General features: G+C 35.4%; 1 protein-coding gene across 4 annotated transcripts in view; it reads right to left on the bottom strand.

Moving 5' to 3' along the window:
- RICTOR (RPTOR independent companion of MTOR complex 2) overlaps positions 1 to 27,787 on the bottom strand; it is a 117,375-nt gene that overhangs the window by 70,324 nt on the left and 19,264 nt on the right. For 3 of the 4 annotated variants that reach the window (XM_038535257.1, XM_038535258.1, XM_038535259.1), the window contains one exon: positions 6,580 to 6,677. In XM_038535257.1, the coding sequence (XP_038391185.1) occupies positions 6,580 to 6,677 (98 nt within the window). Of the gene's footprint in view, positions 1 to 6,579; positions 6,678 to 10,273; positions 10,297 to 27,787 lie in introns of those variants that run through there. The other variant, XM_038535260.1, reaches the window with a different exon arrangement.

Here is a 27,787-nt window from a genome sequence, read left to right as displayed (position 1 = left end):
CGTGAAATTATTATTTTTTCCAAAACAGTTCACTAGAAACACACATATCAAAAACCATCTATTTCAAAGGATCCAAACATATATAAAAAATTTTAACTATTGACACTATTAAACATAATTTAGTATTTACTTAAGATTTCCAGGTATTTAAGATTACTAGCATTGCCATTGTATGGTATATTATTTTTAAAAAGAAGAAGAATTGCTCATGTATTATGATCATTTAGACCCTGGACACATTCCAACTCAAACTTTTTTTTTTTAAAGGATTTTATTTATTTATTCATGAGAGACAAGCAGAGAGAGGCAGATACATAGGCAGAGGGAGAGGCAGGCTCCCCATGGGCAGCCTGAGTGGAACTCAATCCCAGGACTCCAAGGTCATGACCTGAGCCAAAGGCAGATGTTCAACCACTGAGCCACCCAGGAACCCCTCCAACTCAAACTTACTTTAAAAATTTAATTTTTAAAAAATATAATGATCAATTCAAACAGGGCAATTTTATATAATTCCCATTTTACTCATATTGCTCTGAAGGTTAAATGAATAGTTCTCCCCAGTAAGCAATAGACAGAATTAACCCAAACTTTAAAAAAACAAAAACAAAAACAAAAACAAAAACATAACCATTTCACAACATGGTCTTTTCAGAGCACATTTTAGAAACAGGTTTTAAAATAAAAAGTACAAGTGCTCTTGGCTAAGGAATCACACTTCTAAAATTCTATTCTGCACAAAAAGTACACAAGACTGTTACTATACATTACTTAAAATAGCCAAAAGAAGTGGGAAACATTTTTTAATGGTGGAATGACTAAATTACAGTATGTTTGCATGCATATGTACAACTATGTATATATTGTATACATTCACATTTATGTGTGGATACATCTACACATATGTATGTATCCACACACATACATGACAGCTATAAAAAAGTAGTAAGTCCATATTTCTACAAAAAGAAAGGATTCTGATACATTGGAAAGTGGAAAAGTGCAAACTCTAAGTCAATATATGTCATGATCTCATTAAAAAAACCTTTGCACATATGTAATAAATGGTAAATAAACTGAGTACTATATTAAACACATTTTTTCATTTAGCTCATTTAATCCTCACAACTCCATGAAATACACACACACACAAACACACACAATCATACCAGAGAAGGCAAAATACTTTCTAGTGATTACCTCTAGAGGGTATTTTCATCACAGTGGGGAGGAGGATGGGAAGGTTATGTGAGAGAGGACTTTCACATTTTACCATATCTTGTTCAATGCCATTTAATTTTTTATATTTAGCTTATGCTATTTTTGAAGTTTTTAAAAACCAGAATAAAATCAAGATTCCTTTGGCGCTTTCAATATGAATACAGGAGATTAAATATAGAAAAAGAGAACTTTTAGAATGTAAAGAGCTGAAATACTTTCATCTTTAAAAAAACAGGTCTTTAGATTATAAGGATGTTCTCAGTTTTAAAAATAGGATACTAAGATTATATTCATCAGCAGTCTGTTATACACATTACTTTATCTAGTGAAATGATGTCAGAAGGCAAGCATGGGTGTGTGACATTCACATGGTTATAGGATCACATCACTAGCACCCTCTCTTCCTTCATACTTTTTAAAAGGAAGTTTAATTCTGCAAATGAGTTCTACACTATACAACATTTTAGATGCATTAATCTACTAAATTAAGTTAATTCTAATAGGCTTATACTTAAAACAAATAGTAGTACTACAAAAACTCCTATTTAAAATACAAAATCTGTGATGAACAGGCACTAAGGAGGGCACTTGGTGGGATGAGCCCTGAATGTTATACTATATGTTGACAAACTGCATTTAAATGAAATAATAATAAATTTAAAAATAAATTAATTTAAAAATTAAAAATAAAATTTTAAAATTTTAAAAAATAAAAAATCTTCTCAATCTAATATAAAACCTTTAACTGAACACTTGTTATATTCCAGGCTTTAAAATAAAGAAAAATATAGAGTAGAAAAAGAAATACTACAGGTTTGTGTTTAAGAAACTTAATTTAATAGGATAGTAACCCAAAACAAATAATAACAAAAGGATAAAATTTAGTAGACACACATAATCTGTTATAGGAACACAGAGAGGGTACCAACTAATTCCTAATGAGTCTAAGTGGCATCATGAATATTTTTCTTATTTTCTTATTCTATATATATATATATAAATATATAAATATATATATATATATATTCTATAGAGATTTCTTGTTCCACAGAGATATTTGTAGAGAATTCTGAGAATTTCTAATTTTACTCTATAAGGACATGAACTTACAGATTTTATTGAAAAACCAGCTATGAAATGTTTATGATCCTAGCTCTCTACCAACATGGAATCCAAAGATATATTATATTATGATTAAATTTAGTAAGCTTTTATTTTTGTACTATGTGTCTAAAGAAATTTTATTATAAATTTACAGACATTTCTTTACAACAGTGGTTCTTAACCAGGGGCAATTCTGCTCCCAGGAAACATTTGGCAGTATCTGGAGACATTTTTGCTTATCACAACTGGTGGAGGTGCACTACTGGCATCTAGGGGGTAGAAGCAGAGATGGTGTTAAATACACTACAGTGGAGAAGAGAGCCTCCTAAGAGAAATAATTAGCTGGCCAATTATGTCAGATTACGAAGGTTGAAAAACTCTGTTACAGTAGAAGCTTACTAATCTGCAACTATTAAGCAGACTCATGTCCTTAGAGTTAGTCAAAAGACCAGAAAAGTGGCAAAAGATACTTAAGCAAACAAAAACAAACCCCAGGTTAAAAGGTGCTATCTATTATGAAGTACATATTATATGCCAGGCACTATAATGAGACCTAGCCTCTAATGGTATCAAGATTACCTGAGTAAAGAAATCTGCTCAAGACTGCCTGGCTAGTTAGGGTCAGAGCTGGGCTAAGTCTCGATCTATATGATCTAAAGCCTATGCTTTTCCCATTGTTATCACCAGGTAGCCAAACCAATTTTACAAAGTCCGAAGTTCACTGACTTTACTAATGTGAGAGCCCCTCAGACCCTGCCTTAAGGTTTATTTAGTTCCTTGTATCATAGACAAATTCTAGTGAGTCTGGTTTTCTGGTCTTTAAATCCATAAATAATTTATAGTAGCAAATAAAAGGAATGCTCTAAGCTGGCACAAGGGCCAGAGGGAAATGTGTAAATTATAATGAGAGGATAGAGCAAAACAAAAACAAAAACAAAATAGAACAGAAAAATCCCCAAAGCCTAGGGCCTTTATTAAGGAGAGAAATCATTCTGTACTCTACAGGGCTACAATGGGGGAAGAGGAGGCAAGCAGGAAAGAGAAAGAAGGGAAGGAGAGAAAGAAAAGAGGTTAGAGAAAAATGAAGAGGGAGGAGGGAAAAAAAAGAGAGCAGAGAAAGAGTGAAGGAGAGAAGGGGGAGAAGAGACTGGGAAAACACAAATCAAGGAAAGACCAAGTGAAGAAAACAAGTTAGTGAAATACCATGGGAGAAATTCAAAGAGAAACAAGGAAATGGAAAATGGAAAAAGGGAGAGAGCAACCTGGCTCTAAGAGAACCTAGGATCAAAACAAATGGAGAATGCAGAAGGGAAAAAGAAAAGTGTCCACTAGATTCCTAGACATGAATGTTTAAATTGCTCTTATTCCAAAAAGTCTCTCTGTATATATGTACTGTCCATTATGGTTGGTATCTACTAGCCAAAGGTTGCTGTAAGTCCTGTAAAGTTGGTTACTCTGAATTGAGATGTGCTATAAGCATAACATACATACTTGATTTCAAAGACTTAGTATAAAAAATGTTAAATATTTCATTAATATTTTATACTAATTACATCAATGGTAATTATTTGGATATACTGGATTAAAGAAAATGTATTATTAAAAAATAATTTCACATACTTTCTTTTCCTTTCGAAATATAGTACTAGAAAATTTTAAATTATATTTGTGGTTCACATTACATTTCTACTGGAAGTTACTGTTCTTGATTCTTTTTTTTTTTTAAATTTATATTTATTTATGATAGTCACAGAGAAAGAGAGAGAGAGAGGCAGAGACATAGGCAGAGAGAGAAGCAGGCTCCAAGCACCGGGAGCCCGACGTGGGATTCGATCCCGGGTCTCCAGGATCGCGCCCTGGGCCAAAGGCAGGCGCTAAACCGCTGCGCCACCCAGGGATCCCACTGTTCTTGATTCTTAATATTGTTTTAGGACCCATACTAGTGCCAGAGTGACATAAAAAAAAATAATAATAATAACTGCCATCTTTACATGTATTCCCAACTTTCAGAATCCCAGCTGGCAAAAGATGTGGAACTATGTATCTATCTGTCAATTTGATTATGACAGGAACCATAAGTTCAAACAGGACATAAACACACATTAAATTGTTTTTAACAGTTAAATCAAGGCAAGTGGTAAGACTTACTAGAGTTAAGAATGGTGAGATAAAACTGGGAAATTTAATACAAGGGAGTGAAACCAGGAAATACAATTTACAATTCTGAAAGAATTTTGGATATAAAAGACTTGACATTATCTGATGAGCATATTGAAGAAGTATGCATTTGAAGACTTTCATTACATTCATTAAAAATGGAAAGATACCTAGGAATTTTTTGAAAAACTCTTTCTCAAGCACCTATTCAATGTTTTCAAAAGTCATTTTAAAAATATCACTTTTGGGAGGATGCCTGGGTGGCTTGGCAGTTTAATGCCTGCCTTCGGCCCAGGGTGTAATCCTGAAGTCCCGGGATCGAGTCCCACATCGGGCTCCCTGCATGGAGCCTGCTTCTCCCTCTGCCTGTGTCTCTGTCTCTCTCTCTGTGTCTCTCATCAATAAATAAATAAAATCTTTAAAAAATAAAAGATTAAAATATCATTTTCTTGTCCCACATATAAAATAATTTTCTCGTTTGTTACATAAAAAAATGTGCCAGAATATTCCAAAACTTCACTAAAAAAAAATAAATGCAGGGATCCCTGGGTGGCACAGCAGTTTGGCGCCTGCCTTTGGCCCAGGGCGTGAGATCCTGGAGACCCGGGATCGAATCCCACGTCGGGCTCCCAGTGCATGGAGCCGGCTTCTCCCTCTGCCTATGTCTCTGCCTCTCTCTCTCTCTCTCTCTCTCTCTATCATAAATAAAAATAAATAAATAAAAAAATAAAAAATTAAAAATAAATAAATAAATAAATAAATAAATAAATAAGAAAAATAAATGCATACATACTTGCTTCTTTAACTATGAAATAAAAACCTAATCTATTTTATATTTATTGCACATCACCATATTGAAAAAACAATTCTGTTACATAGTGACTATATTCTCATCTTTTATTTCTGTGAAGTAAAATAAATCTCAAGCCATAGGCTAATTATTAGATAGCAAAGAATTGGAACATTGTGGAAGAATTAAAAGAGTACTACTCAAACTTTAATGTATACATAAATTCACTTGAGAATTTTTATTATAATGTAGATTCTGATTCAGTAAGTCTGGGGTGGAGCCAAACATAGTAATTTCAAACAAGCTCCAAGTAATTTCAAACAAGCTCCAATGTGACACCAATGCTGCTGGTCTATGGATCATACTTTTAAGGGATTAAACTATGTAATAAATCCCAATTTTTTTTTTTTTTTTTTTTTTTTTTTTTTTTTTTATGATAGTCACACACACAGAGAGAGAGAGAGAGGCAGAGACATAGGCAGAGGGAGAAGCAGGCTCCATGCACCGGGAGCCCGATGTGGGATTCGATCCCGGGTCTCCAGGATCGCGCCCTGGGCCAAAGGCAGGCGCTAAACCGCTGCGCCACCCAGGGACCCCTAAATCCCAAATTTTAAATGTAGCAGAACAATGTATATTGAGTCAACTAAAAAAAAAAAATTTTTTTCCCAAGGGAACCATTCTGTTTCCTATTTACGGCATCACCTCAAATAGAGGCATTTTAGTGTTTATAAGAGTTGGCTGTCCAGCAGCATTACCAGGCTCAAAAACATACATTCCATCTATCAAAGTCAAGAATTCTTGGCTTCTAAAAAAGATCAAGTCAATATTTATTTGGGATGAGAGTCCCTGAATTCATCCCGGGCTCTAATTGAGATCCAGAAAATGGAAACAGAGTATCAGAGAAAAAAGAGACATTGTTTTAATATTTTTCTTGGAATTATGGGTAGGCCTATAAAATGCAACACACACAGGTGCTTATGTATGAGCATTTATTATATATTATCACATAAAAATGAGTATTAAAAAGGTAAAAGAAACATGTGAAAAACAGTGAAGACCAGATTATGGACTTCTTAGTGACTTTTTTTCTTTATTCTGTTTTCTGAAACTACCAAATCTTCTACAACAAGCACACAATACTTTCATTATTCAAATACACTGACATTAATAACACATGGCAAAATCTATGAGAAGTGTCAGAGGAAAGCACTAATGTTAGGTGACTACTCAAGAATTTCTTTTTAATGATAGCTAGAAAGTGATCTAAGGTAAGTATAATAAGGAACAAAGATTTTAGATGAGTTACTTACCTTAGTAAAGTTATTCAGATGGCCTAGTTTTCTCATATTTGATACTCCTTGCAATTTGGCCACATTTTGGAGAATCTCCCTTAAGTTGTCAGAAGGTTCTAGAAGAAAAGACAAGACAAATTAGCATAATCTTAGAAAAGTATTTTCCTAGACAAACACATAAAACATGCAGTATTAAAACTCCACAACTTTGGCTCTTGGTTTAAAATCTTCTTCTCTCTCTCAAATCCATCTACTTAGGTGACTTCAAAGTCCATGTGGATGACTCATTAAATGACCTTCACACCTCTACTCCACTTATACCTATGGTGTATCATTACCTGGAATTATTTAACCACTAAATCTTAAATTTCAACATCCAACTATTACTTCTGGCTACAACACGCATCAATATACTCGAATCAACCAAAAAAACAGGACAAAATATATGAAACTATAATTCTCAGAACACTCAACATCAGGAAGTAAACCATAGTGATCCCTGAGAGATGAGAAACACACAAGTGTGCCCTACAATTGCCCCAGCTAACTGTCTTAAGTTTCCAGGCTTTGGTGCTGAAAGCAGAAATCCAGGCAAACAATTTAAAGACAGAGCTCAGGGTCCAAGGAGATCAAGAAGAACTGGAAAAGAGCATTACACAAGAGAACTCTGAAGATCCGCAAAGGGGCACCTCAGGTAATCCATATAGCAATAACTGGTGTGCATGTGTGAAGAAATTAGCTACTCAAAAGAATTAAAAGGAAAGTAGCCTGTGTTCACATATGACAGGGAGCAGTGGCTGTTCCTAACAGCCGGACTGAAAATCTGTACAGTTCATGTGCATTGGTTAAAGAGTATTCAGAAACATGCTTGGTTAAGGTAGTAGGGAACAATCAGATATATACTAAACACTTCTTTTATGCCCCCTACCACATCTTCAAAGCAAGACTTGAAAGAATTCAAAGATTTCCAATAACTGTGTCTCAGACCAAAGGTCAAGATTTATAAGAAATGAAAAAATATGAAGTACTAACAAGTCAAAATTCACAATGTTTAAGAGCCAGTCAAAATTTGTCAGACATGCAAAGCAGGAAAATATGATCTATAATAAGCAGAAAAATTAATCACAGAAAATGACCCAGAACTAACAAAGATGTTTGAATTAGTAGAAAAGAACATTAAAACAGTTTTTATAACTATGGTTTATATGTACAAAAACTTCAGGAGAGGGATGAAAGGTATAAAAATCACTCAAATTGAATTTCTGGAAATTAAAACTAGGTCTAAATGAAATATGTCAGATGGGAATAAATGCATAACTTTTATAGAAGATAAAAACTGCAAACTTAAAGACAAAGCAATTGAAATTATCTAAAATGTAATACAAAGAGAAAAAATAAATGAACTTCAGAGAACTGAAGGACTTCAAGTAGCCTAATATAATGACAAAATGTATTAACAGTAGACTTCAAAGGAAAGTAATGGAGGACAGAAAAATTATTTTAAGAAATAATGAATGAAAACTTTCCAAAGTTGATGAAAATAAGCCAATAAACCTAGGAAGTTCAACCAATCCCAAGCATAAAAACATGAAGAAAACTAAACCAAAGTACATAATCACATTGCTCAAAACCACTGGCAGAGAAAACCTTAAAAGTAATTATACTATAAAAAAGTTACATGGAGAGGAACAAAGAAAAGGTTAGAGCAAGATTTCTCATGGGAAACAAGGCAAATGAGAAGATAGTAGAGCAACATCTTCAAAATGATAAAAGAAAATAAATTGCTTTAAAAATGTAAAAACAAGGGCACCTGAGTTGCTCAGCGGTTGAGCATCTGCCTTTGGCTCAGGGCATGATCCCAGAGTCCGGGGATCAAGTCCCGCATCATGGTCCCCGCAAGCAGTCTGCTTCTCCCTCTGCCTATGTCTCTGCCTCTCTGTATCTCTCATTAATAAATAAAATCTTAAAAAAAAAAAAAGTAAAAATCTTAGCTCACTTGCTTTACAAAAATGGGCTATAGCCACGTAAGTAGTCCTGTGGTTGATAGTCTACCAACCTCCCTGGAATAGAGTGTCAATTTCCACAGGCTGCTACAAACTCTTTTTCTAATGTACTCAGCATCCTATTTCTTAAAAAAAAAAAAAAAAAAAAAAAAAGGACAAGCTAAAGAAGAAGAAAAAAAAGTATAAAGAGTATCACATTGCTGATATTTTAATCTAAGAGCCATGATAACTTTGAGGTTTTTATCTGTTAAAACAAAGCCAAAGAACTATTTGTTTTGAATTACTGCTTTTCTCAGCAAATGAAACTGCATTGTCCTATTTTACATTTAGCTTGTATCTGCCTATTTTCCTCCATTCTGTTATACTCAGTGTTAGCCATGACAACCACAAATTGGTTAGTGCCAAACCACTAAGCACACTACATATCCCAGCTATTTCCAAGCACTTTAAAATTGCTACATACTGAGATCTTTTGATTTTAGAGTATCTCCTACAAATTTTGGATGATATATAAATATTTTTAAATTCCAGTGTAACTCAATCTAATGTTGTTGAGAACATGTCTTTGTAATTAGTGACTTTGAAGTTATCTTAAAAGTGGAATAAAAACAGCTCATCACTAGGTGGAATCAGATTTCACTAAAAAGAACTGCAAGGGCCCATGAATAAGTCAATGTTAGTATTTAGTAGTATCTTTTCATTATTATAAATGGTATCTGGAAAGATTAAAGAAGAAAAATTATAAGTAAGCCAATGGTGTCAAATGATTAAACTATATTTGAGAACTTTTATACAAATTTTATAACAACCCTCATGGTATTTAGAACCTACACCAGTAGCAAAATCAGAGTTAAAGTCATTAAAGCTAGTGTGAAATTCACCTAATGGAAATGTGTAACTAACCAGTTCATATCAACTTGTAAAGATTTTCAGGCACCAATGCTTCACTGAAGTGATGACACAGATATTATTATGTAATGATCTGATTGGGCCAAGAGTTAAGATCATTAGTCTGTAAAGATTTATTCTTCACAAAGGTTTGTAGATTTCATTATTGGCTATTTTCTAGGTACAAACTGATTATAGACATTTTTGAAAAACCACAACCTTGTAACAAAAATAAAATCTCGTATAAAATCTGAGTTCATTCAGTCAACAAATAATATTTAAACATTTATTATAGTCAAGTACTATTTTAGGTGAAATGTATCAATCACTGAGCAAGAGACATCCTTCATTTAATAAAGCCTAAATACAAGTGGAAGAAAACAACAGTAACAACAACAACAAAAAATCTCCATACGCACAATCTGAAAATCAACAGGTGGTAAGAAGTCAACACTGGATCAAATGTCTGCCTAATGAATAATGACATAAAATGAACATAACACACAAATAATACAGGTGTTACAGTTGTCAATCTAATTCAAAATAAACCAGCCTTTCTCCTTCCTTTTCCTTACCCTCCTTATTTTTTACATAATTAATTCCTAGGAACCCCCAACTACCAACAGCTTTCAAAGTTTCCTCATAACATATTTGCTGAAAAGCAAGCTGTTTCCTCCCAGAAACTATGGTACTTCCTAAACCGATTCAGGGCCATTTACAATGAAATACTATGTAATGCTCATGTGCTACAATGTTCCCATGTAAATAACAGGTTAAAGTCCCCTGGAAATGAAATCAGAAATCCTTGGTTTCTTCCTTACCTGCTAGATCAGGAGTCTGCAAACTTTTTCTGTAAAGATCCAGACAGTAAGAATTTTAAATTTTGCAGGACATAAAGTCTCTGTTGCAACTACTAAACTCTGCTGTTGTACCAAAAAAGCATTTGTACAATGAACGTGGCTTTATTTCAACAAAGTGGATTATAGTCTACCAACCCCTGTACTAGATAGTCAGAACTTAAACTAGGAGGAGTATTGGGAAAACCAAGCTCAATGTGGTTTTTACTGGGTGCTGGAGCATATGGGGAAGAAGCAAAAAGAAATTTAGGAAAAAGTTTACCTCTTTTGTTTTTCCTACTCTCATTAATGTTTCCAATTTAGCTTCTTCAAAACTATCTACTGATAACAGTGCTATGTGAGAAATATAAAGCACAAATGAGATAATCAGGATATTTAGGAAACCCACAGCTGCCTAAGGGGAAAAAAATTGTGGCTGGCTGGCTATAATGGCAAACCATTCAAAAGCAAGGAAGCAAAACACAAAAGAACCAGTAGAATGGCAGTGGCTCTTTTCCTCTTATTGTGTAACTTATAAATCCTGAGTGTTCCTGATGAATCTCTCCAGGGGTAATGGAATAACTGTAGTCAATTCTAAATATCTAGTGATTTAGTATTATTTAATAAACACATATGCATATACACATACATACGAAAAACATCAAGAGAAAACTACAGGAGACAAACCTTTTATCTAGATCAATGTATCTACATACATATACATATACACTCATTTCCCTCCAGCCCAATTCTCCATGTAGGTGCACACACACAGATGTATATACTTGTGCGAGTAAACATGTATTTACTTTAAAATGTTTTCAATATTTACTGGTTTGTAACATACTGCAATAAAGTTTATATATCTTTACCTGTCAATAAACATACAACATACAATTGATTTTTAAATAAATTAAGGTTCAAATACACATAGTAAATGACCAGAAATTACCGGCATACAGTTATTTGGGAGTATCGTAAACAACTATGGAATGAAAACACCTAGATTTGAATCAATTTATTCACCTACAAACCACACAGCTCTGGCTAAGTCACTTAATCTTGTGGGCATCCAATTTTTCCTACCTATAGTGAAAATACTAATTACTTACCTTGAGAAAGCACTGTTAAAAGATGTGAGGTGCTCAGCACAGTGCCCAGCCCATAACAAATACCCAATAAGTAGTAGAAAATATAATTAAAAAATTTTTTTTTGTAAAAACAATTTTTATGAATTGTGAAAATTTTGTGCTTGGCCCAAGTTAAATGTTCAACACTCACATTGGTTTGTTTAAATTATTGAGTTTTTATGTTTTAAAGCATTACTTTTATGATCCAAGATTTGTTTGTTTGCTCATTTTCTTTTAAAGATTTTATTTATTTATTCATGAGAGAGAGAGAGAGGCAGAGACATAGGCCGAGGGAGAAGCAGGCTCCATGCCAGGAGCCTGACGCGGGACTCAATCCCAGGACTCCAGGATCATGCCCTGGGCCAAAGGCAGGCACTAAACCACTGAGCCACCCAGGGATCCCTTGTTTGCTCATTTTTAAGGTAGAAACTGTTATCCTATTTGCCTTCTTGACAATTTCAAAGAGGAATCAGAAGTGGGAGCAGAGTTGAACAATATTTTCAGTCATTTATTTGTGAATATACCTGAAAAAATGCTAGTAAGCAACAAGCTAGTGAAGTAGGGGGCATAAAAATTTAATATGACAATGTTAAACTTGACTAGATAAACCAGTAAGTGCTTAATGTCTTTAATATTATCTAGGATTACTGGAAGCAGACATTAATGATTAAAAGTATATGGGAATTACTATGGTTGGTATTACTTTTGCAAAAGCCAGCAGCAAATCTGTCCCCCTCCACAAAGACACTGGGAAAGCATCTTCTCACCCTTACTCATAGATCAAAAAGTTGAGGAAAAACTGCTTCAAGCCCTGACATTTCCTGAAACTCTAACAATTATTATTATCAAAGAGATAATTTAGTAGAGAAAGGATGTATCCCACTGATAGCATCCTGAGAAAAGGACTTTCCTTTTACCTCTAATGCAGAGAACTCAGAACTTCCAGGAGAGCCTGCTTTAACCTTTGGATTGCATAGGAGAATATTTTTTCTTATACCAATGACAAAATATGCCCCTTTCTAACTTTCATCCATTTGTTCTGGTGTAACCATATGGAATGCAACAGGTATCATCTTCCCTCACATACTGAAAATGTTTCCTCTCCATAGCACGTAATAATCTTTTAATCATTGACATATTTTAAATATAAATACTGTAGTAGACATGTGCAAGGAAAATCTATCAATTACTACTGCCAGCGAACCACTTTAATTATAAGCTAAAATGTTAGGTTTATCATACTAAAAACTGAAAGTTTTCATACAGAGTTGTTTTAGAAAATGATGGACCTGAAGCATCCTCTGAGAGGGAATGTTCTGGATAGAGGCATGGCTAATGGGTAGATGGCACTAGGTTTCTTGAGCCTGGCCTGCCCTCTGTCTAGCCAATTTGGGCAAAAATCCTTCTCATTCTCAAAGTCTTGCTCAGACAGATAAAGGTTTTCCCTAACCTATAAGCTCCCTTCTTTATGTTCCCATGACACATCCTTCATACCACTATTGTAGCAGTTATGATAGTGTAGCTATCGCATCTGCCTAGCTTTCAATTTACACCTATTGTTTCACTATAATTATTAATACTACCTCCTTTGACCCTGCAAAGTATCCCACATTGTATTGTAAATGAAATCACTCTAAGTATAGTTAGACTTCAACTATTGTTAATAAGATTTTCTTACATGGGGTGCCTGAATGGCTTGGTTGATTGACTCTTGGTTTTGGCTCAGGTCATGATCTCAAAGTCTTGAGATCAAGCCTCATGTCTGGCTCCCCAGTAAGTAAGTACAGAGTCTGCTTAGAATTCTCTCTCCCTCTGCCCCTCCCCCTGCTTGTGCAAGTTCGCTCTCTCTCACAAATTTTTTTTCTTATAAGACCTGCATTCTATTTCTTTTTGCCCAAGAATAGAAGAGAACACTTGCTGAGTTCTTATTCCCATGTCCTACTTGTATAAATAATGACGGCAGGAAGAGGTGAAGCAACTTCTACTGATCTGTAACATTTTGAGATTGTCTTCCCAATGACTGAGGGGTTCAGATCTCTTTCCATCCACTTCAATTTTGGATTGTCCAAGTTACCTCACCTCACACTTTTCCCTATTTATTCAAAAATACATCTTCCTTTTTAGAATTCCAAAGAACTGCTCATTTTAAGTGACTTCAAGGGGAAAAGATTTATATATCAATGGGGGGGGAGGTCCTTGTTGAAGGTTATCATTTTGTACCTTTGACTGGATAAACTAAGTAAGCGATAGCTACCAGTTCGCTGATGTGACTGGTTTACAATGGTAGGAACAAAAATCATGTCTTCAATTGGTTTACTACAAGCATGTTATATAATAACTTTAAGATACAGGCCAGGATTGCTCAAGGTACAGAATATGAAAAATAGAGCCTGGTGTAAATGATTCCTTTGAACAGAACTTTTTTTTTTTAAAGAAAGATTTTATTTATTTATTCATGAGAGACACAAAGAGAGAGAGAGGCAGAGACGTAAGCAGAGGGAAAAGGAGGCTCCCCATAGGGAGCCTGATGCAGGACTCAATCTCAGGATCCCAGGATCATGCTCTGAGCCAAACCATAACCACTGAGCCACGCAGGCACCCCTTTGACCAGAACTTCTATTAAAAGATGTATGAATATCTCTGAAACTAATAATACAGATTTGTTAATTAAAATTTTAAAAGAATATATAGTCTTAACAATTAGAATTATACATTCTATAATCTTTATCTCAAATCATAACTTTGAATAAATTATTAAAAAATTGGGGCATCTGGATGGCTCAGTCAGGTAAGCATATGACTCTTGATTCTGGCTCAGGTCATGATCTCAGGGTCATGAGATCAAGCCCCAAGTCAGGCTCTGTGCTGTGTGTGAAGCCTGCTTGAGATTCTCTCTCTCTCTGCCCCTCCCCTGCTTGCACTCTCTTGTTCTCTCTCTAAAAAAACTTTAATCTTAAAAAAATATAAATGGCTTAAAATATTTTTAAATTTAACTTTAAATGACAGAATATTCTTCCCAATGCCCCTAAAGAAAAAAATCGTAACATTAAGATTATATAATGGGAATAATATAGTAGGAGCACAGGTTTCCCCACTGGATTGTACATAACCATTTTACTACTTATATAATTAAAAATATAATTGTGTTCTATAAAGGATAGCTTTGACCTATTCTGGAAGTAGCTCTGTATTTAGATTTCTAAGTTTTATTCAATTATACATTTCAGTGATGACTATATGCCATATACTGTGCCAATGCTATAGGCAAGAAATATTAATAAACATAAGACATGGTCTCAGCCCTGGAGATCAAAATTAAATGAGAAAAGATAAGCACATAAACACTTAATAGTATATAACAGAGAGATTGGATTGTGAGAACAAAAGAAAAGAAAAGGGCCTGACAGACTTCACTAGACAATAAGACAAGTGAGAAAAAGAAACCTGTCTTTTTTCACACATGCATGCCTGGCCTCTGACACAATGCCAGGCACAGGGTGGGTTCTCTTTATTGACAACCCAATAAAGACCCACTGAAAGAAAGACTGACAACAGGAGACATAAGATGGAAAAGAGCAGCATGATTAAACAACACAGAAACATGAAAAAAATGCTATTTTCCTTAGGAAACAACAAGAAATTCTGCATTCCCAGAAACAAGGTGATAGGGAAGAATAAAATAAAGGGAAGATGCATTCCAATGGCCTTATAACATATACTAAGAAACTTAGGAACCTTTGGGCAAAGGGTAATTACTAAGGGAAACATTTATGCAAGTAGACAGCATAATCAGTTCTGCGTTTTAGAAATTCTGACAACTTTGGAAAACAGACTGTAGGGAGGAGAAAGGCATGTTACAATATCTTCCATGCAAGAAACTTCATCAGTAATGAAACCAGAGATCGAAGAAAAGTAGAGGATTCTTACAGAAGGAAAGGTAGAAGGAGGAATCAAGGATAAATCCAGGTTTCTCAACTGGATAACCTGAAGTATGATACTACTTACTAATAGAGAATACTAGAGCAAGTATAGATTTAGGGAAACTTTTTTTACCATTTGTAGTAATAAGCAGATGCACCAGAAACAATAACAACAAACACCTCATAATGTTCTATGTTAAAATGCTAAGACAAAATAATTTGAAATTTGGCCCACATACATACAAAAGATACTTACAACTGGCCAGTGATTTTCAAATTTGTGTCCCTAAGAAATATAAATATAAGTATAAATAAAAAAAAATATATAAAAAATACTGATTTCAGAGCTAAACATGCCTAGAAAGGGACCCATAGTAATGTGCATTTACAGGAGGCACCCCAATGATCCTTATACACACTAAAAAAAATTGTTTTTAATATTTACTTTAGAAAGAGAGACAGAAAGTGAGTTCAAAGGCATGAGTGGGGGGAAGGGCAGAGGGAAAGAATCTTCAAGCAGGCTGTGTGCTGAGTGGGGAGGCCCAACTTGGGCTTGATCTCAAGATCCTGAGATCATGACCTGAGGTGAAGTCACGAGTGGGACACTTAACTGACTGAGCCACCTATGCACCCCAAAACACACTAAAATTTGAAACATGCAACAAAGACTGCCACAATGTTATAAAGTAGATTCTGATATCCCTTTGGATTATTTGATCTGAACTCTAAAGACATAATTAGCTCTTTTATGAAGTATGCTTCTGTATCATTTTCAAATAAGAATGATACACTACAAAACATCCACTGAGACAAAATAAATTACTAATACATATAGAGAACCTACAAAAATATGCTAATATTTTTACATGAATAATCTTTTAATGTCCATACCAACCATTTAAGGTAGGGTACCATTTTCATCCCCATGTTAAGAAATGAGTCACAAGAGACATTAGTTGCCTAAAGCCACACAAATACCAAAACTGACAACAGAATTTGAACCTAAGCAATCTGATTCTAGTTTCTACTCTTATTCCCCAGAATACAAATAATCACTCTACAGTCTGCCTCATCATACTGCCTTTCATAGGATAATGTACGTTTAGCATATACAAGTTTGTAATTACATTTACTTGTGACTGATACTTATCTCCCCACATTCTATTTTAGTTCACTACTGTGTCATCCTAATACCTAGAACAATGGATGACACACAGTAATCACTTAGAAAAAAATTACTGAAAATATTATTCAGAAAATATTCATAAAAGCTTTGAAATATACCAAGTTCTGTTTCTTGATCTAAGTGCTGGTTTCACAGATGTTCAACTTGTGAAAATTCATTCAGCAACATACATATATATTCAGTTCTCTCAGTAAATTCAACAAATAGTGAAAAAGTAAAAACAGATTCGTTATATTATCAGATATTACAGAATACATTTATTCTCCTTTTAAAATAAACAGGAATGGGATCCCTGGGTGGCGCAGCGGTTTAGCGCCTGCCTTTGGCCCAGGGTGCGATCCTGGAGACCCGGGATCGAGTCCCATGTTGGGCTCCCGGTGCATGGAGCCTGCTTCTCCCTCGGCCTGTGTCTCTGCCTCTCTCTCTCTCTCTCTCTCTGTGACTATCATAAATAAATAAAAAATTAAAAAAAATTCTTAAAAAAAAAATAAACAGGAATTTGATACTTTAACTTGACTTTGCACAATATGGCATTTATAACAAAAGAAGTCCCCACCTCAGAACTCTGAATATAAAAATACAAGAATTTACAAAGTAATATTAACTTATAATTATAACAATAGCTACAGTAAAGATGTATGTAAAAGAGGAGTGAATAAAAAAGATCATGTTGCATTAAAATGTATCTATTTTACAAGTCTGGGGAAGCCTGAGTGGCTCAGTGGTTGAACGTCTCCCTCGTTTGCCTTTGGCTCAGGTCATGATCCTGGAGTCCCCAAATCCAGTCCCACATCGGCTCCCTGCAGGGAGCCTACTTCTCCCTCTGCCTGTGTCTCTGACTCTCTCTCTCTCTCTGTGTCTCTCATGAATAAATAAAATCTTAAAAAAAAAAAAAAAAAAAAAGGATTCCCCTAAACCTAACCAAAACAAATCTTGCTACTTCTAAATGAGAAGAACATGCAACCAAGAATCCTTTATCCAGCAAGGCTCTCATTCAAAATGGAAGGAGAGATAAAGAGCTTCTAAGACAGGCAGGAACTAAAAGAATATGTGACCTCCAAACCAGCTCTGCAAGAAATTTTAAGGGGGACTCTTAAAATTCCCCTTTAAGAAGTTCAGTGGAACGTTCCACAAAAACAAGGACTGAATAGTTATCATGACGACACTAAATTCATATCTCTCAATAGTAACTCTGAATGTGAACGGGCTTAATGACCCCATCAAAAGGCGCAGGGTTTCAGACTGGATAAAAAAGCAGGACCCATCTATTTGCTGTCTACAAGAGACTCATTTTAGACAGAAGGACACCTACAGCCTGAAAATAAAAGGTTGGAGAACCATTTACCATTCGAATGGTCCTCAAAAGAAAGCAGGGGTAGCCATCCTTATATCAGATAAACTATAATTTACCCCAAAGACTGTAGTGAGAGATGAAGAGGGACACTATATCATACTTAAAGGATCTATTCAACAAGAGGACTTAACAATCCTCAATATATATGCCCCGAATGTGGGAGCTGCCAAATATATAAATCAATTATTAACCAAAGTGAAGAAATACTTAGATAATAATACACTTATACTTGGTGACTTCAATCTAGCTCTTTCTATACTCGATAGGTCTTCTAAGCACAACATCTCCAAAGAAACGAGAGCTTTAATGATACACTGGACCAGATGGATTTCACAGATATCTACAGAACTTTACATCCAAACTCAACTGAATACACATTCTTCTCAAGTGCACATGGAACTTTCTCCAGAATAGACCACATATTGGGTCACAAATTGGGTCTGAACCAATACCAAAAGATTGGGATCGTCCCCTGCATATTCTCAGACCATAATGCTTTGAAATTAGAACTAAATCACAACAAGAAGTTTGGAAGGACCTCAAACACGTGGAGGTTAAGGACCATCCTGCTAAAAGATGAAAGGGTCAACCAAGAAATTAAGGAAGAATTAAAAAGATTCATGGAAACTAATGAGAATGAAGATACAACCATCCAAAATCTTTGGGATGCAGCAAAAGCAGTCCTAAGGGGGAAATACATCGCAATCCAAGCATCCATTCAAAAACTGGAAAGAACTCAAATACAAAAGCTAACCTTACACATAAAGGAGCTAGAGAAAAAACAGCAAATAGATCCTACACCCAAGAGAAGAAGGGAGTTAATAAAGATTCGAGCAGAACTCAACGAAATCGAGACCAGAAGAACTGTGGAACAGATCAACAGAACCAGGAGTTGGTTCTTTGAAAGAATTAATAAGATAGATAAACCATTAGCCAGCCTTATTAAAAAGAAGAGAGAGAAGACTCAAATTAATAAAATCATGAATGAGAAAGGAGAGATCACTACCAACACCAAGGAAATACAAACGATTTTAAAAACATATTATGAACAGCTATATGCCAATAAATTAGGCAATCTAGGAGAAATGGACGCATTCCTGGAAAGCCACAAACTACCAAAACTGGAACAGGAAGAAATAGAAAACCTTAACAGGCCAATAACCAGGGAGGAAATTGAAGCAGTCATCAAAAACCTCCCAAGACACAAGAGTCCAGGGCCAGATGGCTTCCCAGGGGAATTTTATCAAACGTTTAAAGAAGAAACCATACCTATTATCCTAAAGCTGTTTGGAAAGATAGAAAGAGATGGAGTACTTCCAAATTCGCTCTATGAGGCCAGCATCACCTTAATTCCAAAACCAGACAAAGACCCCACCAAAAAGGAGAATTACAGACCAATATCCCTGATGAACATGGATGCAAAAATTCTCAACAAGATACTGGCCAATAGGATCCAACAGTACATTAAGAAAATTATTCACCATGATCAAGTAGGATTTATCCCTGGGACACAAGGCTGGTTCAACACCCGTAAAACAATCAATGTGATTCATCATATCAGCAAGAGAAAAACCAAGAACCATATGATCCTCTCATTGGATGCAGAGAAAGCATTTGACAAAATACAGCATCCATTCCTGATCAAAACTCTTCAGAATGTAGGGATAGAGGGAACATTCCTCGACATCTTAAAAGCCATCTATGAAAAGCCCACAGCAAATATCATTCTCAATGGGGAAGCACTGGGAGCCTTTCCCCTAAGATCAGGAACAAGACAGGGATGTCCACTCTCACCACTGCTGTTCAACATAGTACTGGAAGTCCTAACCTCAGCAATCAGACAACAAAAAGACATTAAAGGCATTCAAATTGGCAAAGAAGAAGTCAAACTCTCCCTCTTCGCCGATGACATGATACTCTACATAGAAAACCCAAAAGTCTCCACCCCAAGATTGCTAGAACTCATACAGCAATTCGGTAGCGTGGCAGGATACAAAATCAATGCCCAGAAATCAATGGCATTTCTATACACTAACAATGAGACTGAAGAAAGAGAAATTAAGGAGTCAATGCCATTTACAATTGCACCCAAAAGCATAAGATACCTAGGAATAAACCTAACCAAAGATGTAAAGGATCTATACCCTCAAAACTATAGAACACTTCTGAAAGAAATTGAGGAAGACACAAAGAGATGGAAAAATATTCCATGCTCATGGATTGGCAGAATTAATATTGTGAAAATGTCAATGTTACCCAGGGCAATATACACGTTTAATGCAATCCCTATCAAAATACCGTGGACTTTCTTCAGAGAGTTAGAACAAATTATTTTAAGATTTGTGTGGAATCAGAAAAGACCCCGAATAGCCAGGGGAATTTTAAAAAAGAAAACCATATCTGGGGGCATCACAATGCCAGATTTCAGGTTGTACTACAAAGCTGTGGTCATCAAGACAGTGTGGTACTGGCACAAAAACAGACGCATAGATCAGTGGAACAGAATAGAGAATCCAGAAGTGGACCCTGAACTTTTTGGTCAACTAATATTCGATAAAGGAGGAAAGACTATCCATTGGAAGAAAGACAGTCTCTTCAATAAATGGTGCTGGGAAAATTGGACATCCACATGCAGAAGAATGAAACTAGACCACTCTCTTTCACCATACACAAAGATAAACTCAAAATGGATGAAAGATCTAAATGTGAGACAAGATTCCATCAAAATCCTAGAGAAGAACACGGGCAACACCCTTTTTGAACTCGGCCATAGTAACTTCTTGCAAGATACATCCACGAAGGCAAAAGAAACAAAAGCAAAAATGAACTATTGGGACTTCATCAAGATAAGAAGCTTTTGCACAGCAAAGGATACAGTCAACAGAACTCAAAGACAACCTACAGAAAGGGAGAATATATTTGCAAATGACATATCAGATAAAGGGCTAGTTTCCAAGATCTATAAAGAACTTATTAAACTCAACACCAAGAAACAAAGAATCCAATCATGAAATGGGCAAAAGACATGAACAGAAATCTCACAGAGGAAGACATAGACATGGCCAACATGCATATGAGAAAATGCTCTGCATCACTTGCCATCAGGGAAATACAAATCAAAACCACAATGAGATACCACCTCACACCGGTGAGAATGGGGAAAATTAACAAGGCAGGAAACAACAAATGTTGGAGAGGATGCGGAGAAAAGGGAACCCTCTTACACTGTTGGTGGGAATGTGAACTGGTGCAGCCACTCTGGAAAACTGTGTGGAGGTTCCTCAAACAGTTAAAAATATACCTGCCCTACGACCCAGCGATTGCACTGTTGGGGATTTACCCCAAAGATACAAATGCAATGAAACGCCAGGACACCTGCACCCTGATGTTTATAGCAGCAATGGCCACGATAGCCAAACTGTGGAAGGTGCCTCGGTGTCCAACGAAAGATGAATGGATAAAGAAGATGTGGTTTATGTATACAATGGAATATTACTCAGCTATTAGAAATGACAAATACCCACCATTTGCTTCAACGTGGATGGAACTGGAGGGTATTATGCTGAGTGAAGTAAGTCAGTCGGAGAAGGACAAACATTATATGTTCTCATTCATTTGGGGAATATAAATACTAGTGAAAGGGAATATAAGGGAAGGGAGAAGAAATGTGTGGGAAATATCAGAAAGGGAGACAGAACGTAAAGACTGCTAACTCTGGGAAACGAACTAGGGGTGGTAGAAGGGGAGAAGGGCGGGGAGTGGGAGTGAATGGGTGACGGGCACTGGGGGTTATTCTGTATGTTAGTAAATTGAACACCAATAAAAAATAAATTAAAAAAAAAAGAAAAGGAATCTAAGAACAAACTTATTTAATACAATTAATAAAGTAACTACCTTCGCCCATTCAAATTAGTCAAATACACAACATTTTTAAATGAAAGCACCTTGGAATATAAAAAGAAAAAGGTAGAAATTCAAATTATCTACCTCCATAAAAATCACCTTCCTAATCCTTCTCTGCTCCTGTCCCCATACTTCCAAGCACTGTATTTATTCATGACATGGTTTCACGCCAGAAACCATTTCCCCAGGTTGCAAAGATGGATAAAGAACTAAAGCCAAAAATTATTTATCTTACCTAATAATTCTCTAATCGTTCCATCATTATTTTTATATGGTAAATGATTTGTGAATTTATAAAGATTTTCTAGTAAAGATGATTCAGGTGTTTTAGGTAGAAAATGAAGAGTAGCTTGATAGGAAAAAAAAAAGTATGAAGTGCTTTCTTAGAATTCATTTCTTACCCTTTCTCATTGATGTCTATAAAATTAGACGTCAATGGAATGCTTGGGCTTATATCACAGTTATGAGATAACTGTGGTAGAGAACCGTAACAAAATCCACAAAGCACTTTTACTTTGTACAAGCACAAAGTATACACAAATACATATAGTACAAAGAAAACATTTACCAATCTACAGAAGTGGCTGTCATTCAAAGATCTCTTTGTCATGACATTTATTTTACTGTCATTTTTTGTCAGAAAAACAATATGAAAATTACTGTCTGCAACTAGAGCATTTTCTAAGATCGTAAAATTAAAAGTAATTACCATACAAAGATTTAATCACGGATGTTGTGCTACAATCTCTATGTCTTAATCTACTATATTTACAAAGATACCTGTAAAATTCAATAATTTTAATTAACTTGCAAATAATGTGTACATTTACATATATGTACTTATGTACATAACTCTGTTATAAGCCTAAGTATTCCATTGATGTCTAATTTTATAGTGAGAAAGAGATGAATTCTAAGAAAGCACTTCATACATTTTTAATTAAAATAATTTTAATTTCAATAATTTTCCACAGCCCCTTAATTAGAAATCTTTTATTACATGAGAAAAATCCTGTTCGCCTCTAAAACAATGCACCCATATAAATGAAGCCTGTAAAAAAACAGCTCAACCTAAAGCATGAGACAATTGTAATATATACCCAGCCTATTAGAATTATTTAGAAGTTAGTTGTACTGTGTGCTTGTACAGGTACTTTTACGGTTTTTTGTTTGTTTGTTTGTTTTTTAACGTTTCTATTTTTCTCTACCCAACATGACTATTTATAGTTCAGATCATTTGTCTGACAGGTGGCTTCTATGAGTGTAATGAAAGGCTTCCCTCTTTGAAACTAATAAAGGAGCAAAAGGGTACAAATCACTTTGGCTGTGGGACATTTCATTTAGTGTGGGTTAGAAATCTGTTACAATGTTATCTAACATTTCCATTTGTATTTTTATTCTACATTTTATCTCATTCTAATATTTCTACGATTAAAACAGTTATTCATTATTTATCATTCATCTTTCTTTCCCTAACTAGCTCTTTTACTTATCTTTAAAAAAAATGCTTCTACCAGTCTTTTCCATTTTTGAAGTGACACTATTTCTTTCTTTTACCAAATCTCTTTGAAATTCAAGCTAATTAATTCTTACCTCATCACCTCTTAACTTCATCGATCTAGGCCACTGTTCCACTAAACTTGTCCCCAAGTTTACTACCTGCCCAATGCAAGGGCTTCTTCTCAGCTTTTCAAACTCCCTGGCCTTTCTAAGATATTAGCCAAATCCACCTTTCCTCCCTTGATGTTTGTAATTACACTGCCTTGGTCGTCCTTTTTTCCCACTGTTCCTTGTATGTCCCCTTAAAGGTGTATTCCTCCTCCCACTTCATCATACCCTTTAACACAACCTGAAAATGAACTATTGGGACTACATCAAAATAAAATGTTTCTGGGGTGTCTGGGTCGAGCAGTTGGTTAAACATCTGACTTGGTTTCAGCTCAGGTCATGATCCCAGTGTTGTGGGATCCCTGCATGGATCAGAGCCCCTACACTGGGCTCTGTGCTCAGCTTGGAGTCTGCTTAAGACTCTCCTCCCTCTGTCCCTCCCAACTCTGCTCTATAAATAAACATTAAAAAATTAAATAAATTTTTAAAAAACTAAAATGTTTCTACACGGTGAAGGAAACAATCAACAACACTGAAAGGGAACCTACTGAATGGGAGAAGATATTTGCAAGTGGCATATATAATACAGGGTTAATATCCAAAATATATAAGGAACTGATAGAAGTCAACACCAAAAAACCAAATAACCCAATTTAAAAGTTGGCAGAATATATAAACAGATATTTTTCCAAAGAATACATATAGATGGCTAATGGAAACATGAAAAGATGTTCAAAATCACTTATCATCAGGGAAATGCAAATCAAAACTACAATGAGGTATCATCTCACATCTGTCAAGATGCATAAACCAACAAAAGAAAAAAACAAATGGTGGCAAGGATGTGGAGAAAATGAATACTTCTTAAAATGAATACTTCTTGCACTGTTAGTGGGAATGCAAACTGGTGCATTCACTGTGGAAAACAGTATGGAAGTTCCTCAAAAAAATTAAAAATAGTGGGATCCCTGGGTGGCGCAGCGGTTTGGCGCCTGCCTTTGGCCCAGGGCGCGATCCTGGAGACCCGGGATCGAATCCCATGTCGGGCTCCCGGTGCATGGAGCCTGCTTCTCCCTCTGCCTGTGTCTCTGCCTCTCTCTCTCTCTGTGTGACTATCACAAATAAATAAAAATTAAAAAAAAAAAAAACTTTAAAAAAAAATTAAAAATAGTACTATCCTATGATCCAGTAATCACACTACTGGGCATTTACTCAGAAAATGCAAAAATACAAATTCAAAGGGATACATATAACTCTATGTTCACTGCAGCATTATTTACAATAACAATATTATAGAAGCAACCCAAATATCCATCGATAGGTAAATGGAAGAAGATGTGGGGTACACATATACCTTCATATATGTATATATATAATGGAATATATGTATGCATTATATAACGGAATATTCTTCAGCCATAAAAAAAATGAAATCTTGCCATTTGCAACAACATGGATGGAGCTAGAAAGTATGATGCTAAGCAAAATAAGTCAGAGAAAGAAAAATACCATATGATCTCATTCATATGTGGAAATTAAAAAACAAAATAAACAAGTAAAAAAAAAAAAAAAAAGAGAGAGCGAGACAAACAATTAAGAAGCCATCTCTTAACCATAGAAAACAACCTGATGGTTACCAGAGGGGTGGTGGGTTGGGATGATGGCAATTAAAGAGTATACTTAGGACGAAAAAAGTAGAATAAAAAGGTTTTAATTACAAAATATAAAGGGGCAGCCCGGGTGGCTCAGCGGTTTAGCACCGCCTTCAGCCCAGGGTGTGATCCTGGGGACCCAGGATCGAGTCCCGCGTCGGGCTCCCTGCATGGAGCCAGCTTCTCCCTCTGCCTGTGTTCTGCATCTCTCTCTCATGAATAAATAAATAAAATCTTTAAAAAAAAATATATATATATATATAAGAGCCCCAGTCTACCATACTCCCAGGCAGCAGACAAGGCAAACTCAACCATCAACCAGCCCTGATAACCCACCCGCCAAACCAGGTAACCGTCCTTAGCCTGTGTAACCTAACAAATTTAGAGTACACAGGCAAAAATCACAAACAGAAAAGGAAACATGAAAGTAAGTCATTATAAGCAGAAACAATAAACAATAAAACAATCCAAAAAGACTTGAAATGTAAGAATTATCATATAAAAACAATAAAATAACGTTTTATGTATCTAAGGCATGGGGTGGGGAGGGGTGAGTGTTGGCAAGTTTGGTTCATAAAGGGTCAGGATATAAGTATTTTAAGCTTTTAAGGTCATTCGATCTTTGTCACAATTACTTAACTCAGCGGTTGTAGCACCAAAGCTGTCATGGACAATGCTTAGATGAGCATGGCTGTCATGCAGCATTTCCAAGCCATATCTGCAAGATTTGCAAGCCATAACTTACAAACCTCCGATTTAAAGAAAAGGACTGAAAATATAAGATTCAAGAGAGCACTTATTTAAAAAATTACATTCATGCAGAATTTCTTGAAATAATTATGATTAAAATAAAAACTCAGTGGAAGGATAAACCAAACAAACACAGCTGAGGAGACTTAATTAACTGAAAGACACATCTGAAGATAATATACAGAATGTAGCCCACAAGAGAAAAGATGAAATATATTAAAAAAAGCTAAAAAAGAAAAAAGAAAAAAAGGAAAGAAAAAAGAAAAAAGATGAGAGAGCCTAACATGCATTTAAGAATTCCTAAAGGAGAGAAAAATGCAGGAGATGCAATACTCAAAGAATAAACATGTAAACTTATTAAAAATGTTTTTTTTAAAGATTTTACTTATTTATTTATTCATGAGAGAGAGAGAAATAGAGAGAGAGAGAGGCAGAGACACAAGCAGAAAGAGAAGCAGGCTCCATTCAGGGAGCCTGATGTGGGACTCCATCCCAGGACTCCAGGACCACGCCTGGGCTAAAGGTAGGCGCTAAACCACTTAGCCACACAGACAACCCTTCATTAAAAATGTTTAAAACCAGAGCAAAAAATTAATGCAGACAGAAAAGTCAAAGTATCCAGAAATAAAAGCAATTTGATTCACAGTTCATTTTTTATGTATAAAAAAAAATCAGAAGTGCATGAACCTTGTATGAATCCTGACTCAAAAGATACCTACAAAAAAATGGTATCTGTAAGACAATCAGGAAAACCTGAATGTTAACTGATTAGATGAGATAAAGAAATTACTGTTAATTTACTCAATTATGTTAATGGTATTGTAATTATAGACTTTTAAGTCCCTATCCCTGAGAGATGATACATACTGATGTTATTTACAAATGAAACATTATACCCCTGGGATTTGTTTTAAAATTATCCATGAGGTGAGGAGGAGGATATATAGCTGAAATATTGTTGTTTTATACATTTATAACGGTTGAAATGGGGCAATAAATGAGGGTTGCTATACTTCTTTCTCTACTTAAGTCTACGTTTTTTTTTTAATTCTTTTAATTTTTATTTATGATAGTCACAGAGAGAGAGAGAGAGAGAGAGAGAGAGAGAGGCAGAGACACAGGCAGATGGAGAAGCAGGCTCCATGCACCGGGAGCCCGACGTGGGATTCGATCCCAGGTCTCCAGGATCGCGCCCTGGGCCAAAGACAGGCGCCAAACCGCTGCGCCACCCAGGGATCCCAAAGTCTACATTTAATAATTTTCCTAATACAGTATGTTTAGTAAAAGTCTGATAATCCCAATTGTTACAAAAGTATGATTCAGGAGCAACTCTTAGATATCACTCCTAATGAAAATACAGATAGACACAGGAGATAATATAGACATATACAGATACAAAGAGAAACATAAGCAGTCATTCTTCTACATCAAGTTATATAACCTAGAGAAACTTAGGTAGGAGTACCATAATCCATGTGTAAGACTATGTGTAAAATCATTGTTTATAGTATTTGTAATAGCAGGAAACTACAAACAACCCAAATGTCCATGATCAAAGAATGGGTAAATAACTATTATTTATTTAATAACATCTGCCCTCTGGATTTTTACCTAAGCATTTGACAGACATTGTGCTAAGGTCTTTGAACAAATTTTTTAATTTAATATTTACAATAACTTTGTAAGATGCACAATATTATATCCCTTCTCACATAAAAGAGAATTTAGGCTCAGAAAAATAAATAGTATGTCAGATATTTCCCTGCAGTATTATGGAGCAAGGATTCGGATCTCTATCTCCCCCCACTACAAACACAATTTTCATTTCACGGTAATAATTAGGAATGCATATTTTTGAAAAAGAAACAATATGCTAATCTTCTAAGCAAAATAGTTTAAACTGATATCATAAAAAATACACAGGGCAGCCCGGGTGGCCCAGTGGTTTAGCGCCGCCTTCAGCCCAGGGCGTGATCCTGGAGATCCGGGATCGAGT

The sequence above is a fragment of the Canis lupus genome, chromosome 4 (assembly GCF_011100685.1).
Source record: "Canis lupus familiaris isolate Mischka breed German Shepherd chromosome 4, alternate assembly UU_Cfam_GSD_1.0, whole genome shotgun sequence".
NCBI classification, from domain to species: Eukaryota; Metazoa; Chordata; class Mammalia; order Carnivora; family Canidae; genus Canis; species Canis lupus.
Note: the sequence above shows the minus strand (reverse complement) of the source record. Positions and strands in the feature narration are given on the sequence as shown.